Genomic DNA, 20,368 nt, shown 5'->3' on the forward strand with positions numbered 1-20,368 from the left:
CCCCTTCGCTGGTCCCCTCAGCGTGAGTTAGTGCACTGGAGGGGCCCAGCTGGCATCCAGTGCATGCTGGGAATGGGCTGGTGGGACATCACCGAGACGGGAATGGAGGGCCACGTGTGCCCCGAGGGACCAGCTCCTCTTCACGGGGCCCAGCTTCTGCCCTGGGGACAGAGCAGCTGGCTCGGCACTTTGTGGGTGCCGGGCAGGGCGGGGCTCCCCCCCAGGCTCAGGCAGCATTTGGCTGGTTTCGTTCCTGTGCCCGGATACTGTGCGCTGATGGTCGGGCTTGACAGGAAGCAGGGCTCCCTGCCCGTTCTGGTTCTCCCGTCTCCCCAGGAGCTGGCTCCCACCTACGCCTCGCGGCCCCGCCTCCAGCCCCGGGCCGTGCTGTGACCTGAGCCGACTTGTCTTTGCTTCCAGGCCTGGCGCTTGCCGAGTACGACCAGCCCTATGGCGGGCTCCTGGATATCCTGCGGGGGGGCACCGAGCGCCTCTTCACAAACATCAAGGACACCTCCTCCAAGGTCATCCAGTCCGTTGCCAAGTGAGTGAGGGCACGTGGGCACGGCGTCTAGATGACAGTGACAGCACGTGGTCTCTTTGTAGTAGGGGTTTCCCGACCTTTGGGCTCTGTCCCGCCTCCAAACCTGGCAGGACCTGCACTTGAGGCTGCTGGTGAGCGTGTGATGCCATCGGCACCGGCTGTGCCATCAGCCTCGTGGGCCCAGGCGGGGGGGGGTGGCGCTGCCCGATGAGGGTGCCTCGGCCACCCGTTCCCACCCCTGCCGCGGAGGGGCACATGGGAGTGCCCGAAGCCACGGGGCCCTGCCACTCTCGCCCCCGGGAGGTCTTTTCCATGGAGAACCTGAGCCGCCAGCCTCAGCGCCTCCCTTGCACCGGGACAGTGCCCCTCGCATTTGTGTGGTTTCTTCTCCGTGGCGTGGAGCAAGGGGGACAGTGGAGGGGCCCAGGACACCTCATGACCGCAGGCCCACTCGGGCTGCTTGGGTTTGAGCGTGTGGGTAAATCAAGTCGCTTTGTGAGCAGGTTGTTGAGGGGAGTGCACATGTGCACAATTGGGGGCTACCCTCTCATCCTGGACACCGGCCCGAGGCCCTTGTGGCCAGCACACATGGCCTGCGTTTGCCAGGTCCTCCGGAGGCATCTCCACTGTGCTAGGGAACTCCCTGGGAGCCTCACAGGCCTCCAGCACGCTGCCCCCCGCAGGCCAGCTGAGGGATGTCAGCGTCCACGTGAGGCTCTGCTTCTCTGTGCCGATGGTTTCAGGGGATGATCCGTGGGAGCTGGTTCTCAGGCGGGGGGTCGGGACCCTTGTTCTCTGTAGTTACCACGTGTGTCTGATTGCGTGGAGGCTCCTCGGCTTTCCCTGTTCTTGTGTGTGCGCACACACCAGCCGCGGACGACACAGGTAAAGTCGCACACACGTTGCGTGAGCACGCGCACACCTGTGTGAGTGGTGCACGTGTGAGCACTGTGTTATATAGCAGCGCGCACGCAGTCTCCGATGTGACTTTATGTAAGGACGAGAGACTTGATTTCTACTGGCTGTGGATCAGTGTCCCAGGCCACGCCTTGTCGAAGGAGCTCTCCGGGTCTGTCCCTGGGGTCGGGAGCGGTCCGGCTGCTGTGGCTCACGTTCTGGTTGGGGGGCCCAGACAGGACAGGCGGGGCCGCCTGTGGCCTGTAGGCTCGCCTGCCGTCTGCCGGCGCTTCTCCACTCGCGCCTCCAATGAGGGGCGACCTCACACGGTGCCGCCGTGTCGTGGGCCCCTCCACGTGGCTCACCTCACGGGCCGTCATCCTCTGCGTGTCGTGCGGCCGCGGCACCGGCAGGGCGGGCGGCAGGTCTCATCCCGGCAGGTGACGTTGCAGGGGTCTTGGGGCTGGCTTCTGGGACCAGAGGGCTCTGGAGCCATAGTCCCTGACGACGATGAGCGGGAGGTTCCTGAACGCGGGAGAAACTACTCAAGTCTCTCCGAAAAAGGTGCACCAGCTGTGCGGAAGCCCTGTTTCTTGCTGGGCCTCAGGCGTGAGGCGGGTCCAGCATTTCACGGCCTCTCCGCTGAGGTGCAGGGAGAGAGCAGACGGGCCTCGGCTGCCAGCCTCTCCAGGGTGGGTGCGGGGGCTGGGTGCCCATGGCCTGCTGTGCGACCAGGATGCTGGCGCCCCGAGAAGCCAGGGCTGGGAGGCAGTGCGGCGGGAGGGGGAGGGCTTGGTGCCACGTGCTCGTGCACTCGTGCGCTGCTCTTAAAAGCAGTTTTGAGAAACGAAGGAACGTAAAATCGTTGCTTGTGTGTGTGTTTTTCTTTTAACGTTTTTTAATTTTGAGAGTAAGCCTGTGAGCAGGGGAGGGGCAGAGAGGGAGAGAAGCCCAGGCAGGCTCCCTGCTATCGGCCCACATGGGGCTTGAACTCACGAACCGTGCGATCACGACTTGAGCTGAAATCGAGAGTCGCACGCTCCACTGGCTGCACCCCAGGGGCCCCCGTTGCGTGTCAGGCTAGAGGTGGTGGTGGTTCGCTTCCGGATTTAGCTGCTGTTGCGACTGACTCTGGGTTTGTGCAGCTATCTTACACCCTCAAGTGGAATATTAACAAAAAGTAATAACCCTAACAGCGCACCTCCGACGGGCGCACAAGCAGAATGCGGTCTGTGCCTCGGGGTGGCGGCCTGGGGATGTTAGCGGATGTGCCTCGGGGCGCGGGCGCACAAGCCTGGGAGGCTGCTCGGGGTCATCCCGGTGCGATGGTGAGATCGGAGCGCAGACGAGGATGAAACAGGGTATCGCCCGGTGTCCTCGGGATCAAAGGTTTCTAGAACAAGAGAAAGAGGATACGTGTCAGGGTCCCGGGACCATCCCCAGGGTGGAAGGTTTGCCGAAGGACACCCAAGACTGGGCGCGGAGTCGTCCTCGCAGCTGGGATTTTCCTCAAAGATAGGACGCGGGTCAGCAGATCAGCGCTGGGAAAAGGCTCCCGGCACGAAGTGTGAGGCGGGGCTTCCCGAGTCCTCTGCCGTGGCGTCACGTGGGAGGTGCTTGATTCCCCGCCCGAGCCGCTGTAGCACAGGTGAAGCGTTGTCACCCAGGGTGTGGGTTGCGGCTGCTCTCGGGCACCCTCCGCTGAGCACACACCAGCCTCCGGACTCTAGAGGGAAAGCAGGTGTGAGCATAAGCACGTCTTGGTGCAAGCAGTCTGGGCACAGGGGCCACTCCTGCCAGTTCTGGGAACAGCGAGGACCCTCCTGAACCGGCAGCCGCAGCCGAGGACCAACTTGCAAGCAGGCCTCTCAGGGTGAGCGGCTCGGCTTGCGTAACTGTCTTCCACCCGGGCTGCAGATGCCTCGGATACCGACAGACTTGGGAGCTTACGGTGAAGCAGACAAACCCGGGGCTGACCCTGACGGGCCATCTGTTTAGCCAGCACGCAGACAGCCAGAGCCTCGGACGGGGGAATGGCAGAAGACGCTGGTGCTGGCCCTTTCCTCAGATGTGACCAGTAGCGGTGACGTCTGTGCGCGTGACCACCAGGGCCCGGCCCCCATGCTCTGTCCCTCACCGGGCCCGCCAGCCGTGTCCACCAAGAGTTCTCCGTTTGGGTCCCCTGTGGGGTCTGTGGCCACCGCACAGCTCCACGTGCCACAGGAGGGCCCAGTTAAGTAAGGCCTTGGTGCAGGTGGCATCGGGCATTAACTGACTCTCCGGGGCCATTGAGCAGCCCAGCCCCTCTCTGGTACAGCCAGAGTCCTTTCATAGGGCGCGTGGGCCCAGGAGTCCTGGGAGGCCTCTCCCTGGAGGAGGGCCTCCCTGTGCACGCAGACCCAGCACACGCAGCCAGCGTGTGCCCACGGCCGCTCCGTGTCCCGGAGTGTGTGTGGCCCGTGGGCCCGTGGATGTGCACATCTGCTCGCACATGTTTCTCTTTCTGTGACCTGCCTGATTGAAGTTTTTGTTTTATTGGTATTGTACGTTCTGTTTCTAAGTGTTTATTTTGAGGGAGAGAGTGCACACGCACGAGTGGGGGAGGGACAGAGAGGGAAGAAGAGAGTCCCAAGCAGGCTCTGCACTGTTGGCACAGAGCTCGACACAGGGCTCTGTGCCACGAACCTCAAGATCATGACCTGAGCCGAAATCAGAAATCGGTGCTCAACTGACTGAGCCACCCAGGCGCCCCTGAGAGAGGTTTTTTTTTTTTTTTTTTTTTTTTTTAATGTTTTCTAATGTTTATTTTTGAGAGACAGGGCACGAGCGGGGAGAGGGGCAGAGACAGAGGGACATACAGAATCCGAAGTAGGCTGCAGGCTCTGAGCTGTCAGCATAGAGACTGATGCAGGGCTTGAACCCATGAACTGTGAGATCATGACCTGAGCCAAAGTCGGACACTCAACTGAGCCACCCACGTGCTCCGGGAGAGCTAATTTTTAGATGGTATCGCTCAGTCTGTAAATTCATTGCACTATAAATAAAAATCCTGGTGTTTTTACAGATTTTGATCTTAAAATTTGTATGTAAGTTACCCAGAATTGCCAGCAGTATTTTTTTTTTTAATGAGAATAGGGGACAAACCCATTCTGTGTCACTTTTCTTCAAACACGGGTACTGTGCTGGTGTAGGTGAAGTGAGCAGACCACTAACTAGTACCCAGCTATGTGGGACTCATGTAAAACTAATGAGACCTAGAAGTCTGGAAGAAAGTCACGGGATACTTATCGAGTGGTGCTGAGACCATAGGTATCTATGAAAAAATTGGATCTTTATCCAGTAACAGCTAAATACATTAATCCTGATTAATTAAAAGGTCTAATTGTCAATAGCAATTTTTTAGGGAAAATAAAAATATAGAGGGAGCGTTTTTATAACAGTGGAGTAAGGTAGATTTCTTAACTCTAACAAAAATTGCATAATATGTAGCCGTGGAAAGAATGATTATAAACTTAAAATAAAAATCTGATGTTCCTCAAAATCACATTTCTTTTAAATTTCCAAAAAGAGTTTTACCTGGGTGGGTCATCCGGTTAAATATCCGGCTCTTGATTTCAGCTCAGGTCGTATCACAGTTTGTGGGATCGGGCCCCGCGTTGGGCTCTGAGCACAGCGCCTGCTTCAGATTCTCTGTCTGCCTCCCTCTGTCCTTCCCTTGCTCGCTGGCTTGCACGTGCACGTGCTCTCTCCCTCCTTCTCAAAACATAAACATTTTTTTAAAAAGTAAAAATAGGCGCCTGGGTGGCTCAGTCGGCTAAGCATCCGACTTCGGCTCAGGTCACGATCTCGCAGTTTGTGGGTTCGAGCCCCGCGTCGGGCTCTGTGCTGACAGCTCGGAGCCTGGAGCCTGTTTCAGATTCTGTGTCTCCCTCTCTCTCTGACCCACCCCGTTCATGCTCTATCTCTCTCTCTCTCTCTCAAAAATTAAACGTTAAAAAAAAAAAGTATAAAGTAAATTTCCAAAAAGCTATGGCAGTGACTGGGAGTAAATACGTTTAAACCACATAACTGACAAAAGAATGGTACCTATTACGTGCAGTGAGTTATGCAAACTAGTAGGCAAAAAAAAAAAAAGCACAGAGGCGACTAACAGTGGCCAAACCATGAATAAACTATTAGGAGATGCTCAGCTGCATTATTATTTTGTAGGCATCACGTACGTGAGTCTTGTCCGGTCCACTGTGACCGTCTGTGTCTTCTGACTGACAGTCACGTGGAGTCTTGGTGTCCTGGGTGGGCGCCTACCATGTCTGCTCCATTTCCTGCTCGTTGCCCGGCCTTCTGTGGCTGTAACTGGGCATTTCATAGGGTCCCTTTCTCTCTCCTTTCTTATCATATCGGTTATCCTTATTTTTAAAAAAAGTAACAGCTTTTTTACTAGTTGCTCTGGAGTTCGCAGTACATGTTTACAGCTGACCCACGTCTACACAGGCAGCCCGCACCAGCCCCCCAACCCTCTGTCACCCCACGATGGCACTGCGCCCCATCGCTGTGCTCGTGCTAGCATTCACTTTACCCGCACAAACGCACGCGAGTATGCGAGTCGTCGATGCGGCAAGTGCACAGGTGGGCATGTCGTTGCCGTGGCGAGTTCGAACAAGCAGTTTTCTCCTGACTCCATCAAGAGCAAGAAACATAAAAGTGTTCGTTTCACTGTCACTTCTTTGGAGTTCTTTTGTTCTTTTGTGTAGACCCCGTTTCCGACCGAATCATTCTCCTTCTCTCTGAAGAGCGTTTCCTTCCAGGCAGGTCTCCTGGCAGCATTTTCTCCCAGTGTTTGGGTCACCTCTGGAGGGTGATTCCCAGGGGATGGAGTTCTGGGCCGGTGGGTGTTTCTCTCAATACTAAATATTTCACTGTGTCCTTGCTCACGTGGCTTCTGGAGAGCGGACAGGTGCACTTCCTGTCTTTGTTTCTGTGCAGGTAAGGTGTTTTATCCCTCTGTCCCCTTTCCACGTTTTTTTCCTTTGGTTTTCTGCAGTTTGAAGATGAGATGCCTGAGTGTAGGCGACTCGGTATTTATCCTGCCTGGTGTTCTCTGAGCTTCCTGGATCGTGGTTTCGTGTCTGACGTGATTTGAGGGAAATTCTCAGTCCTTGTTTCAGACCTTTCTTCTGTACCTGCTCTCTTTTCTCCTTCCGGTGTTCCCGTTAAATGTACGATACACCTTTTGTGGTTCCACGTTGTCGTTGATTTTGTTCTGGGTTTTTTCAGTCTTTGTTCTCTTTGCTTTTCATTTTTTAAGGATTCTATTGATAGATCCTCTAGCTCAGAGGCTTTTTCCTCAGCCATGTTCAGCCTAATCAGCCCATCAAAGGCCTGTGTTATTTCTGCCACTGCGTTTTGTATCTCCGGCATTTCTTTTTGGTTCTTTCTTAGAATTTTTATCTCTGTTCTTACGTGCTGTCTACTTTATCGGTTAGAGCCCTTAGCATATTAGTCATAGTTGGTTAAGTTCCTGGTCTGACAGTTCCAGCGTCCCTGCCGTGTCTGGTTCTGATGTTTTCTCTGTCTCTTGAAACTGTGTTTTTGCCATTTGGTGGGCCTTGTAACTTTTTCTTGTGAGCCAGACATGATGTGCTGGGCCAAAAAAACTCTCTTCCGTTTTTGTTACTGTCTCCTTTTAAAGCCAGCCCCTGCAGTCACGCCTCTTCAGAATAGAAGCGCAGTAGTTTTTTACCGGGTCTCTGCCTCTCCGTCTCTTAGACGTCAGCTCCATGCACACGGCTGGAGCACACTCACACGTATACATGCACCCATGCGCACACAACGTTTCCCGTGAGCTGCGGCCTGAACGGCGAGATCCCCCACAGCCTCTCCAGGACCTGCTCCAGTTTAAGCTCTTGTGACTTAACTGTAGAAATTTCTGGGATTAACCAAGCGCTCTTCTTTCTAATTCCAGTTACGCGAAGGGAGACTTGGACATATCTTACATCACATCCAGAATTGCTGGTATGTTTGTCACTGTTGACCATAGGACGTGCTTCTCATTCCCTCCTGAGGACAACTCGTGGGACGCTGGCCTCCAGCATATCCCTTGCTTCAGTGTCAGGCAGAGCGTGCAGGATGTGGCCTGGGGCACCTGCAGTGGACAGTGCCAGTGTCGACCCAGTTTCTCCCCCTGGTCTGGAACTTCCTGGAACTCTGAGGTCATAAGGGGAATGATGCAAGGCACATTTGAAACTTGGGTCTCCCGACCAAACCCACACCCAAATCTCGACCCTTGGAGATGCTGCTCTGTGGCAGGCCCTCTGACAACTTCTGTCCCAGAGGCACTGTCTGGAGATCCCAGAGGGTCTTGCTTGTAAATGGCAGGCATTGGAGGGGGTGGGGGTCTGTGCTCCCTCCGTTCTTGACACGCCCTGTACTCCTCAGTCAGCAGCTGGAGGGGGGGGCGGCGGTTGAGGAGCAGGGGCCTGGGTGGCCGGCTGTCTTGCCACTGGCCGGTGAGGCTGCCACACACAGGCCACGTGTCCCGCCCCGTTGTGGCTGATGTGGGCTGCTCTCTTTCAGTGATGTCATTCCCAGCAGAAGGTGTGGAGTCGGCTATCAAGAACAACATAGAAGACGTCCGGTTGTTTTTGGACTCCAAGCACCCAGGACATTATGCGGTCTACAACCTCTCCCCAAGGACGTATCGGCCCTCCAAGTTTCATAACCGGGTGGGTCGCCTGGGCGCTTGCCTTCACTGCGTGCGGTTCTCTTACTGTCGACCCTCACACCCAGCTGTGGCAGCCAGCGGAGCCCAGGTTCCTGGCGCTGGGGGGCTGGGGTACGGTGACTCGGGGCCCATGTGCACTGGGCTGCGGGGGCAGGGCTATTCTCGCAGAAGACTCCAGAACGTGAACTGTGACGGTCACCTAAGGATGGCTAAAAATCAGCGATGCCTCGCTGTTCCTTGCCAGTGAGGCACATGTGAGGCCACACATGGGACACAGGTGCGGCTTCCTGACCCGAGCATGGGAAAGGACAGGTTCTCCGTTCTTTTTTGCCAAGTCTGCAAAGCTTGGTACATATTTTGGAGCACAAAACTCAGGGGCAGGAGGCCTGCAGACGTCCGTGGGCAAGGGAGGGAGGGAGGTGTGCGTGAGGCAGCGTTTGTCCAGAGTGGGCACCCGTGGTGGGGCTCCCTGTGCTTGTGCCCCCAACTGGTGCGGGGAACCCAGGCCGAACCGAGCCCTCTGCCCATAGGTTTCCGAGTGTGGCTGGGCGGCCCGGCGGGCCCCGAACCTTCGCAGCCTGTACAGCGTTTGCAAGAACATGCACTCGTGGCTCAGGCAGGACCACAAGAACGTCTGTGTTGTGCATTGTGTGGTGAGTGGGAGGCTGCCTCATCCCTGCCCTTGATGTTGGCAAGAAGAAGAGAAAGAAGAAAACATAAACCAGGGGGAGTAATCCCTGCTTTGGGGAAGCTCACGACCCGTTGAGGGGACAGAGAGCAGGAGTGAAGTCCAGAATGCCGAGCAGGGGGGGCCGGTGGGGCGGCTGGGTGTCCTGAATGCCGATGAAGATGAGCTGAGCTGAGGTCCAGGCAGGGCGCTGTTTTCCGCTGCACAATTACAGGCCTTAACCAGTAACGGCCCAGCCCTGGCAGGACGTGGGTCACCTGCAGTGACCACTCGTGGGGGGAAGCCTCCTTGTCCAGTGTCGAGTGTGCTACCAAACGTCAGCTGCCTGTTGGCTTTCTGAAAGCCAGGGTCTGTTTGGGATGTCCTGGGCTAGCACTGGGACTTGGGGCAGGTCGTGTGAGGAGCGGGTTCTGTCCTGGTGTCTGCAGCCGGTGGCCCCAGGCCCGGGTGCCCTGGCACGGTCCCTGTCGTTTCAAGGTAGACCCTGGAGGGAGCGGTGGCCGACTGTCGCGCATGGGCAGTGAGCCCACACAGGTGGTCCCCATACCCTTCTTTACAGAACATGAGGGGTCTCTCCGTGTGTCACTCTGTCATCTCCCTGTGCCCTGAGGCCACTCTGCTTCATAGGACCCCCGTCTCTGCCCCTCTTTACCGTGGCTGAGGACAGTAATTTCCAGTTTCCCACCTGCACAGTGAGGGTTAGGTTTTTGGGTGTCACGGAAAGCGGGATGCTTGCCACAATGGGCCCCAGAGGTTAGTGCTGCGATTCTGGTGTTGATAAAGGTCCTCCCAGGAGGCATGATGAAGAGAGCGAGTACAGAGGGGTGGCGGTGAGCGTGAGGCCGCTTGGGGACCGTGGTGGTGAGCAGTGTCCAGCTGGAGGGGCAGGCCATCATGTGCTTCTTGGTAAAGAGCCCCTATCTTTCTGGATTCTGAGTTCTTGCCCCAGCAGGGGTGTCTTCCTACGTCCCCAGCCAGGGGGAGGCCCTGTGGTGGTTCCGCGGGGAAGTGTGGGATTAGGGAGCCTGCCTTCCTGCAGCTGCGGCCGCACGAGCCTGGCCTGTGCCGCTTGTCCTAGGACGGGAGAGCTGCCTCTGCTGTGGCCGTCTGCTCCTTCCTGTGCTTCTGCCGGCTCTTCAGCACCGCAGAGGCCGCCGTGTACATGTTCAGCATGAAGCGCTGCCCGCCAGGCATCTGGCCATCTCACAAAAGGTACCGGTGTCCCACCTTGGGGGTGTCGTACAGGTGTCACCCTCGGGCAGGTCGTAGCCAAGGGTGTTGAGAGGTGGGGAGACTTGAGGGCCCTTGTGCAGAAGTGGGCAAGGCCACACAAGCTGGGGGAGCCTGTGCCCTCCTGAATCTTGGCTGGCTTCCGCAGGGACACAGGGCGTCCCCCTGTGGGACAGGCGGGAGTCTGAGTGGCTTCGGGACAAGGCCCGAAAGTATCTGACGGGAATTTAAAGCAAGTGTTTAATGTGTTGAGAGTACCGAGGAAGGAGATGGGTAAGACACAGGAGTACGTGGTCACTTCAGAGATGGGAACTGTGAGAAGAAGTCGAACGCAAGTTCTGGACCTGAGAAAGGCTGTGTCCTGGCAGCTGAGGGAGGAGCCTCGGCCTCTGGAAGGCAGGACAGGTGGCGTCACGGAGGCCAGAGCCCAAAGACAGACCTGAGCAGCCGGGCCTGCCAGGCCGTGTCGAGTGGCTGCAGGAGGCAGAGCAGGAAGGCAACGTGCAGAAGCAGTAGCCGAGAAGTTCCCCGAATTAATGAGTCGCCAAACGTCCAGAGGTCAGAGGATGCAAAACAGGCAGGCGGGAAGCCGACTCAGGCTCAGCACGCCCCGTCCGCTGGAGACCACACGCAGAGGTCTCGAGGTCTCGAGGTCACCAGAGGGAGAAGGCACAGACCACGCTGCTGTCCTTGTCGGACGCCCGGGGCAGCCGGGACAGACGGTTTCACAAACTGGAGTCAGCAGGTCAGCAGAGGGAATAAATGGATTAGAAAAAATGCTCACTCGCCTCAAGAAAAGACCAACGAAGAAGAAGTCAAGAACAGAGAGCAGCCAGCAAGATGGTGACTGGAACACGGCCGCAGCAGGAGCCAAGCGTGAAGGATCTGCGTGTGCCGGCCTCGGGGACTGTCTGACCGGATACAAGCAGGACCAGCGATGCACTGGCTGCGGGGGCTCCGCCTCTGCCGTCAGGACAGGGAAGGGCGGCCGTACAGCTGCCGCCTGATTCCTCGCCACCGGCCCGGCGGCTTCAGCCGTCCGCACGCGCCCTCTGCCTCTGCAGGTCAGGGGGTCCCGGCCCGGCTTGCACCTCCCAAGTCTGCCGTCGGGGTGCGGCCAGGCTGTGCTGTGGCACGAACCTCGCAGAGAACGTCTGCTGCTTCCTCCTCCAGCCCGTGTCCAAGCTCGCTCAGGGTGTTGACGGGACTCACTCGTGTGGACGGAGATGTGGTGTGGGCGTCCGGGTCTCCTGTGGCGCGGGGACGAGTCCCCTGCACAGATATGCTAGCGCAATGCAGTGTGAGCCTCGCGTTCAGAAGCGGCCTCCCTTCTCTCCCTCTGCCGGGAAGCCAGTCACCACTCCTTCCCCATCTCGAGGGGACGGGGTCACACGAGGGCAGGGACACGCGCCTGGTGTGTGCACCTCGGGGGCACCGAGAAAACCACCCGGGAGAGTTGGAGGCGCGAGTGTCCTGAGAGCAGGAATCGAGCTCGCAGAGCCGAAAACCCGTTGACGGAGATGGGTGTTCACCGTGGCATCGGCGTTCCCACCTCGGCAGCGGATGGAACTAGTACACGGATGGTCGGTTTGGAACGGAACGTCGCCGGCAACCAGCTGGATGATCTCTCGAGAACCTTCTACCCAGCAACTGGAAAAGACAAGGTCTTTTGAGTGGTCATGGGCCATTCAGTGGGAAAGATGTCCTGGCCGTTAAACTGCGGCAAACTCACACAAACTGTGTTTATGATAGAATTACGCTAGGTATTGGTAACGGATGGGGGCACTTGGCTTGCTCAGTCGTGAGCACACAACTCTTGCTTGGGGTCGTGAGTTTGAGCCCCGTTGGGGGTTTAGGCGTTACCGTAAGAAATTAAAGAAATCTTAAAGAGAAAAAGAGAAAAGAAAAAAGAAAGAAATTGATAGCAAAGAAAACTGGAAGAATCCCTAAATGTTTTGAAATTAACCCACTGGTAAATTACCCGTGAGTCAAAAAAAAAATCTCAGGGAGAGTTTAAAAATATTTTAAAACAAATGAAAATATATCACATTTATGAGATAAAGTTGAACATAGCATTAAATACTCGTATCTGTTGGAAAAAAGTGTGGCGAGCAGACCAGAGCCCGGGGGTGCAGCACGTGTGGCGAGCACGTGTGGGACGAGGTGTGCCTCCGGCCCCCGCAGGTACATCGAGTACGTGTGTGACATGGTGGCCGAGGAACCCATCACGCCCCACAGCAAGCCCATCCTGGTGAAAGCCGTGGTCATGACGCCCGTGCCTCTGTTCAGCAAGCAGAGAAACGGCTGTAGGCCCTTCTGCGAGGTGTATGTGGGGGACGAGCGAGTCACCACCACGTCTCAGGAGTACGACAAGATGCGGTGAGCGCGGGGCTCTCCCGGCCCCTCCTTCCTCTGGGAACCCCCGGGAGCGGGCGCAGGCGGCGGCCGGGGGCGGGCGGGTCTGGGCCAGCGCGCTGAGGGCCAGCTCCCCGGAAGTCCGTTTCGGCGCTGCCCCCTCTCAGAAGCGCCCAGTAGCAGAAGAAGGTGTGGCTCGAAGTGTTGGTGCTTTAGGAGAGCTCGGGGCTCGCGCCCCACGCTCCCTTGGCTGTTCTTGGCTGGTAAGCTGTCTTTTTGGCGGAAGTGAACCTTTTCTCGTCCTGTTCTTCAGGGATTTTAAAATCGAGGATGGCAAGGCAGTCATTCCCCTGGGCATAACCGTGCAGGGAGACGTGCTCATCGTAATCTACCACGCGAGGTCCACGCTGGGTGGAAGACTTCAGGCCAAGGTGCGCGGGGGCTCGGGCCCCCTGGGCCGTCAGCCTGTGGGGCACGAGGCAGAGGGGCCGTGAGCTCGGAACACCCGAGTTCCCCGAGTGCCCCATTGCGGGGCGCCGTCTGCGCGGGGAGTCTGGGCTGCGGCTTTGGGGCTGCCCCGTCACAGACCCGAGGAGCCACTTGAGAGGCTGCTATCCCACCGTCCGTGTGGCCTCAGCACCTGGAGGCATGCACCGGATTCTCAGAGCCCAGGAACTGTGAAATGTCCGTCTGCAACCTGAGGGTCTGGTGTCCCCTCCCCAGCTCCAGGGTCCCCTGTCTGGGTCCCCTTCCCGGCTTCAGGATCCCCTGTCTGTGTCCCCTCTGCAGGTGGCGTCCATGAAGATGTTCCAGGTCCAGTTCCACACCGGGTTTGTGCCTCGGAACGCAGCTACCGTGAAATTTGCAAAGTATGTGGTGTCTCACGTGGGGAGGGGTCAGGACAGTCAGGTGCACGGTGCCTCCCCGCCCCGCTTTGCGCCCCACAGCAGTGAACTCCACGCACCGGACACGGGCAGAGTGACGTGGTTCGTGCGTGGCTGGGTCGCTGCACTGAGCTCCAGTCTCGGGTCTCGCCCCCACTCTGAGTGTGGCCCGGCGTCCGGTGTGTGGCCCCTCATTTGGGGGCCACGGTGGCTGCCGCTGTGCGCCTCTGGCTGGGGACTAGCCCGGTGCAGTTCCTGTTAGAACGCAGCCGTTCGCGCACCGGATGTGGGACAGCCAGGTGAACAGGTGTGTGTTGCTCTTCCACACGTGGGGTCCCTGACGCTGTGATCCGCACGGAGGGCAGAGGGCGTTGAGACAAGGTCGTCGTGTGGGGTGAGAGACGAGAACAGAAGCACGTGCAGTCGGGGATGATTCTCTTGCCTCATCCAGGGCTCTACATAGTTTGTTGTGCTCTCTGACCTGCCCCCAGCGCGCGCGGCGGGCGTCAGGGCTTCTACTGGGGGCAGGGGCGTTCAGGCAGTTGGACGGTCCGCACGGTGGGCATCTTGGTTGCAGCTCGTGTTTTCCCCTTTGTCTCGCACGGAGGCACGCCCACACGCACACACAGGTGCCACTCCAGGGTGAGGGGAGCGGAGGGGGTCTCTGGAAACCTCCGCCTGCCGCAGCCCACGTCCTGTGCCTGTTTCCTACCCAGCGAACAGGGGAGTACTAGGACCCGCCCCCCCTCTGGGGAGGAGTCGGCTCTGACACTCTGGGTGCCGCTCTGGGTGCCGGGGGACCAGGGAGTGGCTCCCTCTGAGGGTGGAGAGGCGTAGGGACCTCCTTGGAGACTGGACAGTCCTGGTATTCGGGCACAGAGCTTCACTGAGCTGCACTCGGATCTGTGCCTCACTCACTGTGTGTGTCGTGCTTCCAAAAATAAATAAGGAGAGAATTCTCAAGTCGTCTGGTTGGTGCAGGAAGGCGTGTGTCTTCTGTGGGTAGCGTTCATTTTGCAGAGAGGCTGTCTGAAGCAGGACCGTTTGGGGAAAGAATTTGGAATGGTGTTAGTGGACCCACTGTCAGATAACGCCTGACTGGGTCTGGGTCTGTCCTCGAGGAGGCCCCAGTGACTAACGGAGGGTCCTCAGTGTGCTTGAGGGGGCAGGACACGAGTCAGCGAGCACGTCGGGCCCCGGGGCTGACCTGTGCCTCCTGAAGAGCAGGGCCCCTGGGGGTTGTGGCCCTGCTCACAGACCCTCATTGTTCCCTCACTGGCCTGCTGTGTGGGCAGGGCAGGCCCCGGCCCTGAGGTCGTCTCCGGGGGCCCGCCAGGGTGGGGAGGTGGGAGATGGGGTGGCCACAGTGTGGCACCCAGAGCTGCCTGCAAGGCCCTGTTACCCCAGGAGCTGAGCCTGCAGAAGTCGTGTTCTTCTTTGTGGGGCCCCCACCTCGCTCCTTCCTCCCTTCCTTGTGGCTGGGGGTCTAGGTCTCCCCTGGTCCTTGCTGGCTTCACTGCTTCGGGCTCACCACTGCGGTCCCCACACTAGCTGCTCCTGCCTGGCCGCACGGTGGCCCATGTCTCCTTGTCGTGGCCCGACTTACAGAGGAAGGAAGCGTGCGTGGGGGGGGCCCGGGCCAGGACAAGCGGACGAGTGGACAGAGGGTGCTGCGGCCAGTCTCCTGTGCCCACGTGGCTCCTGCAGGAGGAGTGGTGTCTTCAGGGCAGGGCTGTCCCCGCCAGCACTGCCACGCCGCTGTGCTGCCTCCCCTCACGCCAAGGTGGGAAGGGTCAGCGTCCCACCTGCTTACTTAGTTTATTCCATGGGAGTAAGACTTAAAGTCTGCCACGGGTTTTGCACCCAAACCGACCACATTGCCCTCGTGTCCACAGTCCTTCTGCCCGGTGGCTGTGTTTCGTTTGGGGCCGTAGGTGTCACACGGATGCCGTAGAGGACCGCAGGGCCCCTCCCTCCACAGCATGGGCCGCTGGGGGAACCTCTGCCCTCTTCTGTGTTCCGTGGGGTGTTTGTCATTGTGTTGTTTTGATAAAGTTGGACCGTCGGCCGTGCACGTGGGTGCCTGGTGAGGTCAGACGGAGCTGGGAGCCTGCTGCCCAGCTGGAGACCAGGGCTTCCCCACGCGGTCTATGGAAATGTGGTCAGTCACAGTCTCTTGGAATACGGAGAGAGATGCCGGAGTTCCCTAGGGAGACACAGAGCCCACAGGAGTTCAGTGACCTGGCAGCCACAGACCCCACGAGAGCACCCCTCCCACTGGCCGTGAGCCCACGTGCCTTTCCCTTGCCACCCTCCCCACTCTGCAGGCACTCCCAAGGGCTTGTTTACTGGCACCTGTTAACTGTTGGGGGATTTTGCCAGGGTGGACGGCCTTGTGTTACGGAAACACGCGTTTAAGATCCCTGTAGCGCGCGAGCTGGACCCTGGGACCTGAGGGGTGAGCACACGGGCCTTTCTGTGCTCACTTTCTGGTGAATGTGGAGCGACTGACCCGTGAAGGTCTTCTTAAAGTGGCATCTGGCCTTCCAACTGCAGGTATGACCTGGACGCGTGTGACATTCAGGAGAAGTACCCGGATTTATTCCAAGTGAACCTGGAGGTGGAGGTGGAGCCCAGAGACAGGCCCAGCCGGGAGGCCCCCCCCTGGGAGAGCACCAGCATGAGGGGGCTAAACCCCAAAATCCTGTTTTCCAGCCGAGAGGAGCAGCAAGATATTCTATCTAAATTTGGTGAGATCCTTGTCTTCCAAACACACGGTCAGTGATGCCGTTTTGACACCTGCAGCCTTGAGAAACCCTGAGGGGCCGGGCCTGCCCCATCCCCGTGTCAGGCTGTGGGCATGGCATAGGGAGGCCCAGAGCCCCCACCTGAGACCCTCCCCGACGGCAGCCTGAACGTCCAACACGGGGGGACTCACGCAGCCACGGCTGCTCCCAGACCCCCCCGGGGCCCTAGGCAGCCCTGCCCGAGGAGTCATCACGGCCCCGCTGGGAGGGGCAGGTTTGAGTCGCTTGCCCGTTGAGGGAGGGTTAGTTTTCTGGACGTGCATCGTTTTAAAATTTTTTTTTTCAACGTTTATTTATTTTTGGGACAGAGAGAGAGCACGAATGGGGGAGGGGCAGAGAGAGAGGGAGACACAGAATCGGAAACAGGCTCCAGGCTCTGAGCCATCATCAGCCCAGAGCCCGACGCGGGGCTCGAACTCCCGGACCGCGAGATTGTGACCTGGCTGAAGTCGGACGCTTAACCGACTGCGCCACCCAGGCGCCCCTCATCGTTTTAAATGTACCTGGAAAAAGTCCAGGCTGTGCTCAGCACCCGCGGGCGGTACGGGTACAGGCGGTCCTTCAGCGGCCGGGCCCGTGGTCTCGGCCGCTGACTCCGGCGCGGTGGTCTTCGGTCCTCGTGCCGCGTGCTTTCCGTCCTCCTGACGAGGACAGCTGTGCCCCTGAGAGGCGGGGGTGTCTGCACATGTGGTGTGCGCATCTGAGCCGACCGGGCCCTCCGTGGTTCGTTGGTGCAGGGCTCCCAGGGGTTTGGAATTGGGCGGCCGACCCTGTGGGCGGGGTTCCTGACGCACCTCCGCCCCGGCAGGGAAGCCAGAGCTCCCCAGGCAGCCCGGCTCCACCGCTCAGTACGACGCCGAGGCGGGGTCTCCAGATGCCGAGCCCACGGAGTCCGATTCACCACAGAGCAGCGGCACAGACACCAGCCACTTCCTCCACACGCTGGACTGGCACGGTGGGTGCGGGGCACCCAGAGGCATCTGGCAGGGTGCACGCGGCTATTTCCAGACCCCCCCCCCCCGGCCCCCGCCCCGCTCCTGGGCTTCTGACGTGGCCTCACCCTGCCGTCACGGGTGCCCTGCCTTCCGGCCACGGCAGCCTGTGGTTTTCTTTTCAGAGGAGAAAGACACAGAGACGGGCCCAGAAAGCAATGTCGCCAAGGAGAGTGTGCCAGCCCCGGCCGCGGATGCGGGTGGGAGTGAGCTGTCCGACGAGGAGGTGGCCACGCTGTCAGCCGAGAGCAGGGACGCAGCTGAGGAGGACACACCGGGCCCAGCGGGGAGGGCGCAAGAGCAAGAGTCGATTTTTGACGCAGCCACACCGGCCACGCCACGCGAGCCTGCGTCGCAGGAGGACAGCGTCGACCTCCTGGGGCTGCACTCTGGGACGGGGCCGGCACCCCCAGTGCAGGCCTGCGGGGCGGTCCCCAGTAACGCCGACCTGCTCAGCCGCCTCCTGGGGGCGCCTGACACTGTCCCGGAAGTCCCCCCGGGCGACCTGCTGGGCGGCGATGCCCCCCTGCTCTTCACAAGCCCGGCTCCGCCCCTGAGTGCACAGAGCCCACCCCGAGAAGGGCCGGCCGTGGCCGGTACGTGGATCCATCCCGTGGGGAGTAGAGGATACCAAGGCTTTAGTTGTCTGGCCTTGCCATCAAAATTACCTGGGAGGAGCTCAGTGCCCTGCCCTTCGGCCACCCACTTGGGGGTTGGGGGGTGGGCAGGGCAGCCCAGGGCGCGATGCCCCGAGGCGGCTGCTCTGAGGGTCAGATTCCCGAGGCCCCCCTGACACTCCCGTCCATCCCAGGAACTGCCAGCCCTTCCCCCACGGGCTGCCTCTCCAAGAAAAGTGTAAGGCGAGGGCATCAGGCTGTTCGGTGCCTTCTTACAGAGGATGCTGTGGCCTCAGCCTGGGTCTGAGGGGCCGTTGCGCTGGCTGGGACTTAGCCTCGTGCCTGATGTTTTGGGCCAAAGGCACTCATGCACAGCCTCACCTCCACCTGCTTCTTGGGTGTCCTTCTGCAGCCGACCCATTTGATCCTCTCCTCCTGCCATCTGGTCCAGACACCCAGCCCTGCTCCAGGCCTGACCTGTTTGGTGAATTTCTTAATCCAGAACCTCCTGCTGCTTCCACTTCTTTCCCCTCCACCCACAGCGCCCCGCCCCCAGCCTGCAACACCGACTTCCTGCACCTGGGTAAGTGCCAAGGTCGAGGCCTGGAGGGTGGGCAGCGACGTCCCTTGCTGTGGACCCTGAGTTGCCACAGCTCCCCTCTCCCCTGGAAAGGTGACAGCCTGCGGGTGTCCAGCCCGGCACAGGGCAGGGCCTCAGGGGACTGGTGAAGGCAGATTCTGGGGGCATCAGCACACATCTGGGAGGACACGTGGCCACAGGGTGGGGAGGCCTTTGAAGACCTACTGTCGTTGCTCTGTGAGCTGCTGACCCCATTGTCCAGTTGGCAAGTTCAGTGACCACATGATGTGTCCTCGAGAGTCCGAAGAAGCAAGAAGCCGGTCGGTGTGGACCGAGCCCAGTGCAGCTCCCCGGGGACCCTGGGGGTCGGCCAGGAGTGCCTCGGGGGCTGCTCTGTTCCCAGCCTGCTGCTCACACGTGAGGGGGGACAGAGGGTGCCCTCCCAGCCTCCCAGAGAGGAGGCTTGTGACTGCCTGCCCCGACCAGGGGGCGCCCCAGACAGCGTTGCTATCTTTCCAGGGGATATACCAGCAGAGCCCAGCAAGATGACCACCTCGGCCAGCCACCCGGATCTGCTGGGAGGGTGGGAGGCCTGGGCCGAGGCTCCGGCCCCTGCTCCTGCTAGTGAAGGTACAAGCCCAGCCCTGTGGAGACCAGTTCTCAGGCGGGCCCCCGCCAGGCTCTGGTATCTCTGTGTCTGGTACGGGATGGGACTGGGACCCCGCTCCCCCACGTCTGTGGGCTGGGGCGGGGGGGTGGGCTTGCGGGAGGCTCTGCCTGCTCACGGCTCGTGCTGCGAGGAGTCCCTGTAGCGCTTCCTGGTGGCGTCCTGTCTGCGTGGCTCCTTTGCCTCCTGAAGGCGCGTGGCCAGCGCAGGGGCGGTGCCCCACCCTTTCCGTGCATCTTTCTTTTTGTATGTCTGTCTGGGATCCTGTCTTGTTGGGAACATTCCAGTAGCGAGTTGCTGTCGAGAGCCTGTGACCCGTGTCCCCTTTCGGGGGCCATCTGTTCACCTGGGAGCAGTCCCAAGCCTGAGGTTCTCACCAGGGTTGCTAATTTGATACATAGTTCTCTTAATTTGCATTTTTTCATTTTGAAGGAAATCGACTGTTATTTTGCATGTTTTTAGTTGTGTTTTTTTTTTTTTTTTTAATTTGTACGAACTCTTTGTATACGAACAGCCGTCATTTGTAATGACCACGTGACATTCCCTTGTGGGGTTTATGGGGGTAACTGCTTCAGATACCGCAGCGTCTCAGGTAGAACATCTTCCGCTGTGACTGTTGTGAGGGTTGTTGTCCAGCACGGTCACACATTACGTGCGTTCTGGGAAGTGGGCTTACAGGGTCAGAGTGGTAGGAATCTCCTTAGCTGCTTAAGGAGCAGCTGTGGCTGCGCGCAGGGCTGTGTCTTGAGCTGGCGTGGGTGCTGCCGCTGGCTGGGCGTGGCCTCAGGAGCACCCCGTGGGTGCACCTTCTCATGCTCTCTCTGCCTCTCTCCAGGTCCTTTCTTCTCTGCTGGAGGACAGCCCGCCCCTCCCGGCCCCTCGGCCAGCTGGACCAAGTCTCAGAGCCTGGACCCGTTTGCAGACCTCGGTGACCTCAGTTCTGGCCTCCAAGGTGACGTGCCCGCCCCATTGGGTGTGAGGGGGCTGGAGCGCTGGAGGAGCACCTCTCCCAGGAGGGTGCAGGCTGTCTGTCCCTGGCCGTGCTCTCGCTGCAGGTGCTTGTGAACCAAGCTAACGCCGAGAAGTGTCAGGCACGCATGGGCCATCTAGGGAGCAGGGACTTGGCTGGGAGCAGTGGATGTGTGCACAAGACGCCCCCCCCCCCCCCCCCAGCATCTGTCCCGGGGACGCATGTCCTCGGGGTCCCTCTGGCTCCTCCAGATGTGGGGGGGCATTGGGACCATGAGTGAGCGGTCCCTTATCCCTTGCCGGTTGGCTGGCACTGGAGATAATGTCTGCTTGGCACTGGGGCCTCAGGACCGTGCCCTCCTCCTCCTGGAGCATAGTGGGTGTTCCCTGCAGCCCGCATGGCGCCTGGCACAGCAT

General features: G+C 59.3%; 1 protein-coding gene and 1 long non-coding RNA gene across 7 annotated transcripts in view; one reads left to right on the plus strand and one right to left on the minus strand.

The window, feature by feature from the left end:
* GAK (cyclin G associated kinase) overlaps positions 1-20,368 on the plus strand; it is a 53,074-nt gene that overhangs the window by 26,914 nt on the left and 5,792 nt on the right. For all 6 annotated transcript variants that reach the window (XM_023253370.2, XM_023253371.2, XM_023253372.2 and 3 more), the window contains 14 exons: positions 421-544; positions 7,404-7,453; positions 8,015-8,163; positions 8,693-8,815; positions 9,929-10,062; positions 12,265-12,459; positions 12,749-12,866; positions 13,225-13,304; positions 15,876-16,069; positions 16,935-17,081; positions 17,244-17,714; positions 18,148-18,318; positions 18,835-18,945; positions 19,818-19,934. In XM_023253370.2, coding sequence (XP_023109138.2) covers positions 421-544; positions 7,404-7,453; positions 8,015-8,163; positions 8,693-8,815; positions 9,929-10,062; positions 12,265-12,459; positions 12,749-12,866; positions 13,225-13,304; positions 15,876-16,069; positions 16,935-17,081; positions 17,244-17,714; positions 18,148-18,318; positions 18,835-18,945; positions 19,818-19,934 — 2,184 coding nt within the window. The remainder of the gene's footprint in view (positions 1-420; positions 545-7,403; positions 7,454-8,014; positions 8,164-8,692; positions 8,816-9,928; positions 10,063-12,264; positions 12,460-12,748; positions 12,867-13,224; positions 13,305-15,875; positions 16,070-16,934; positions 17,082-17,243; positions 17,715-18,147; positions 18,319-18,834; positions 18,946-19,817; positions 19,935-20,368) is intronic.
* On the minus strand, positions 2,360-12,303 carry LOC109499326. Its single transcript, XR_006597294.1, has 3 exons — positions 12,164-12,303; positions 5,662-11,730; positions 2,360-3,167 (listed from the first exon to the last, which is right to left on the minus strand). It is a non-coding gene; the product is annotated as an uncharacterized LOC109499326 (long non-coding RNA).

Source organism: Felis catus, chromosome B1 (genome assembly GCF_018350175.1).
Source record: "Felis catus isolate Fca126 chromosome B1, F.catus_Fca126_mat1.0, whole genome shotgun sequence".
Classification (NCBI taxonomy): domain Eukaryota; kingdom Metazoa; phylum Chordata; class Mammalia; order Carnivora; family Felidae; genus Felis; species Felis catus.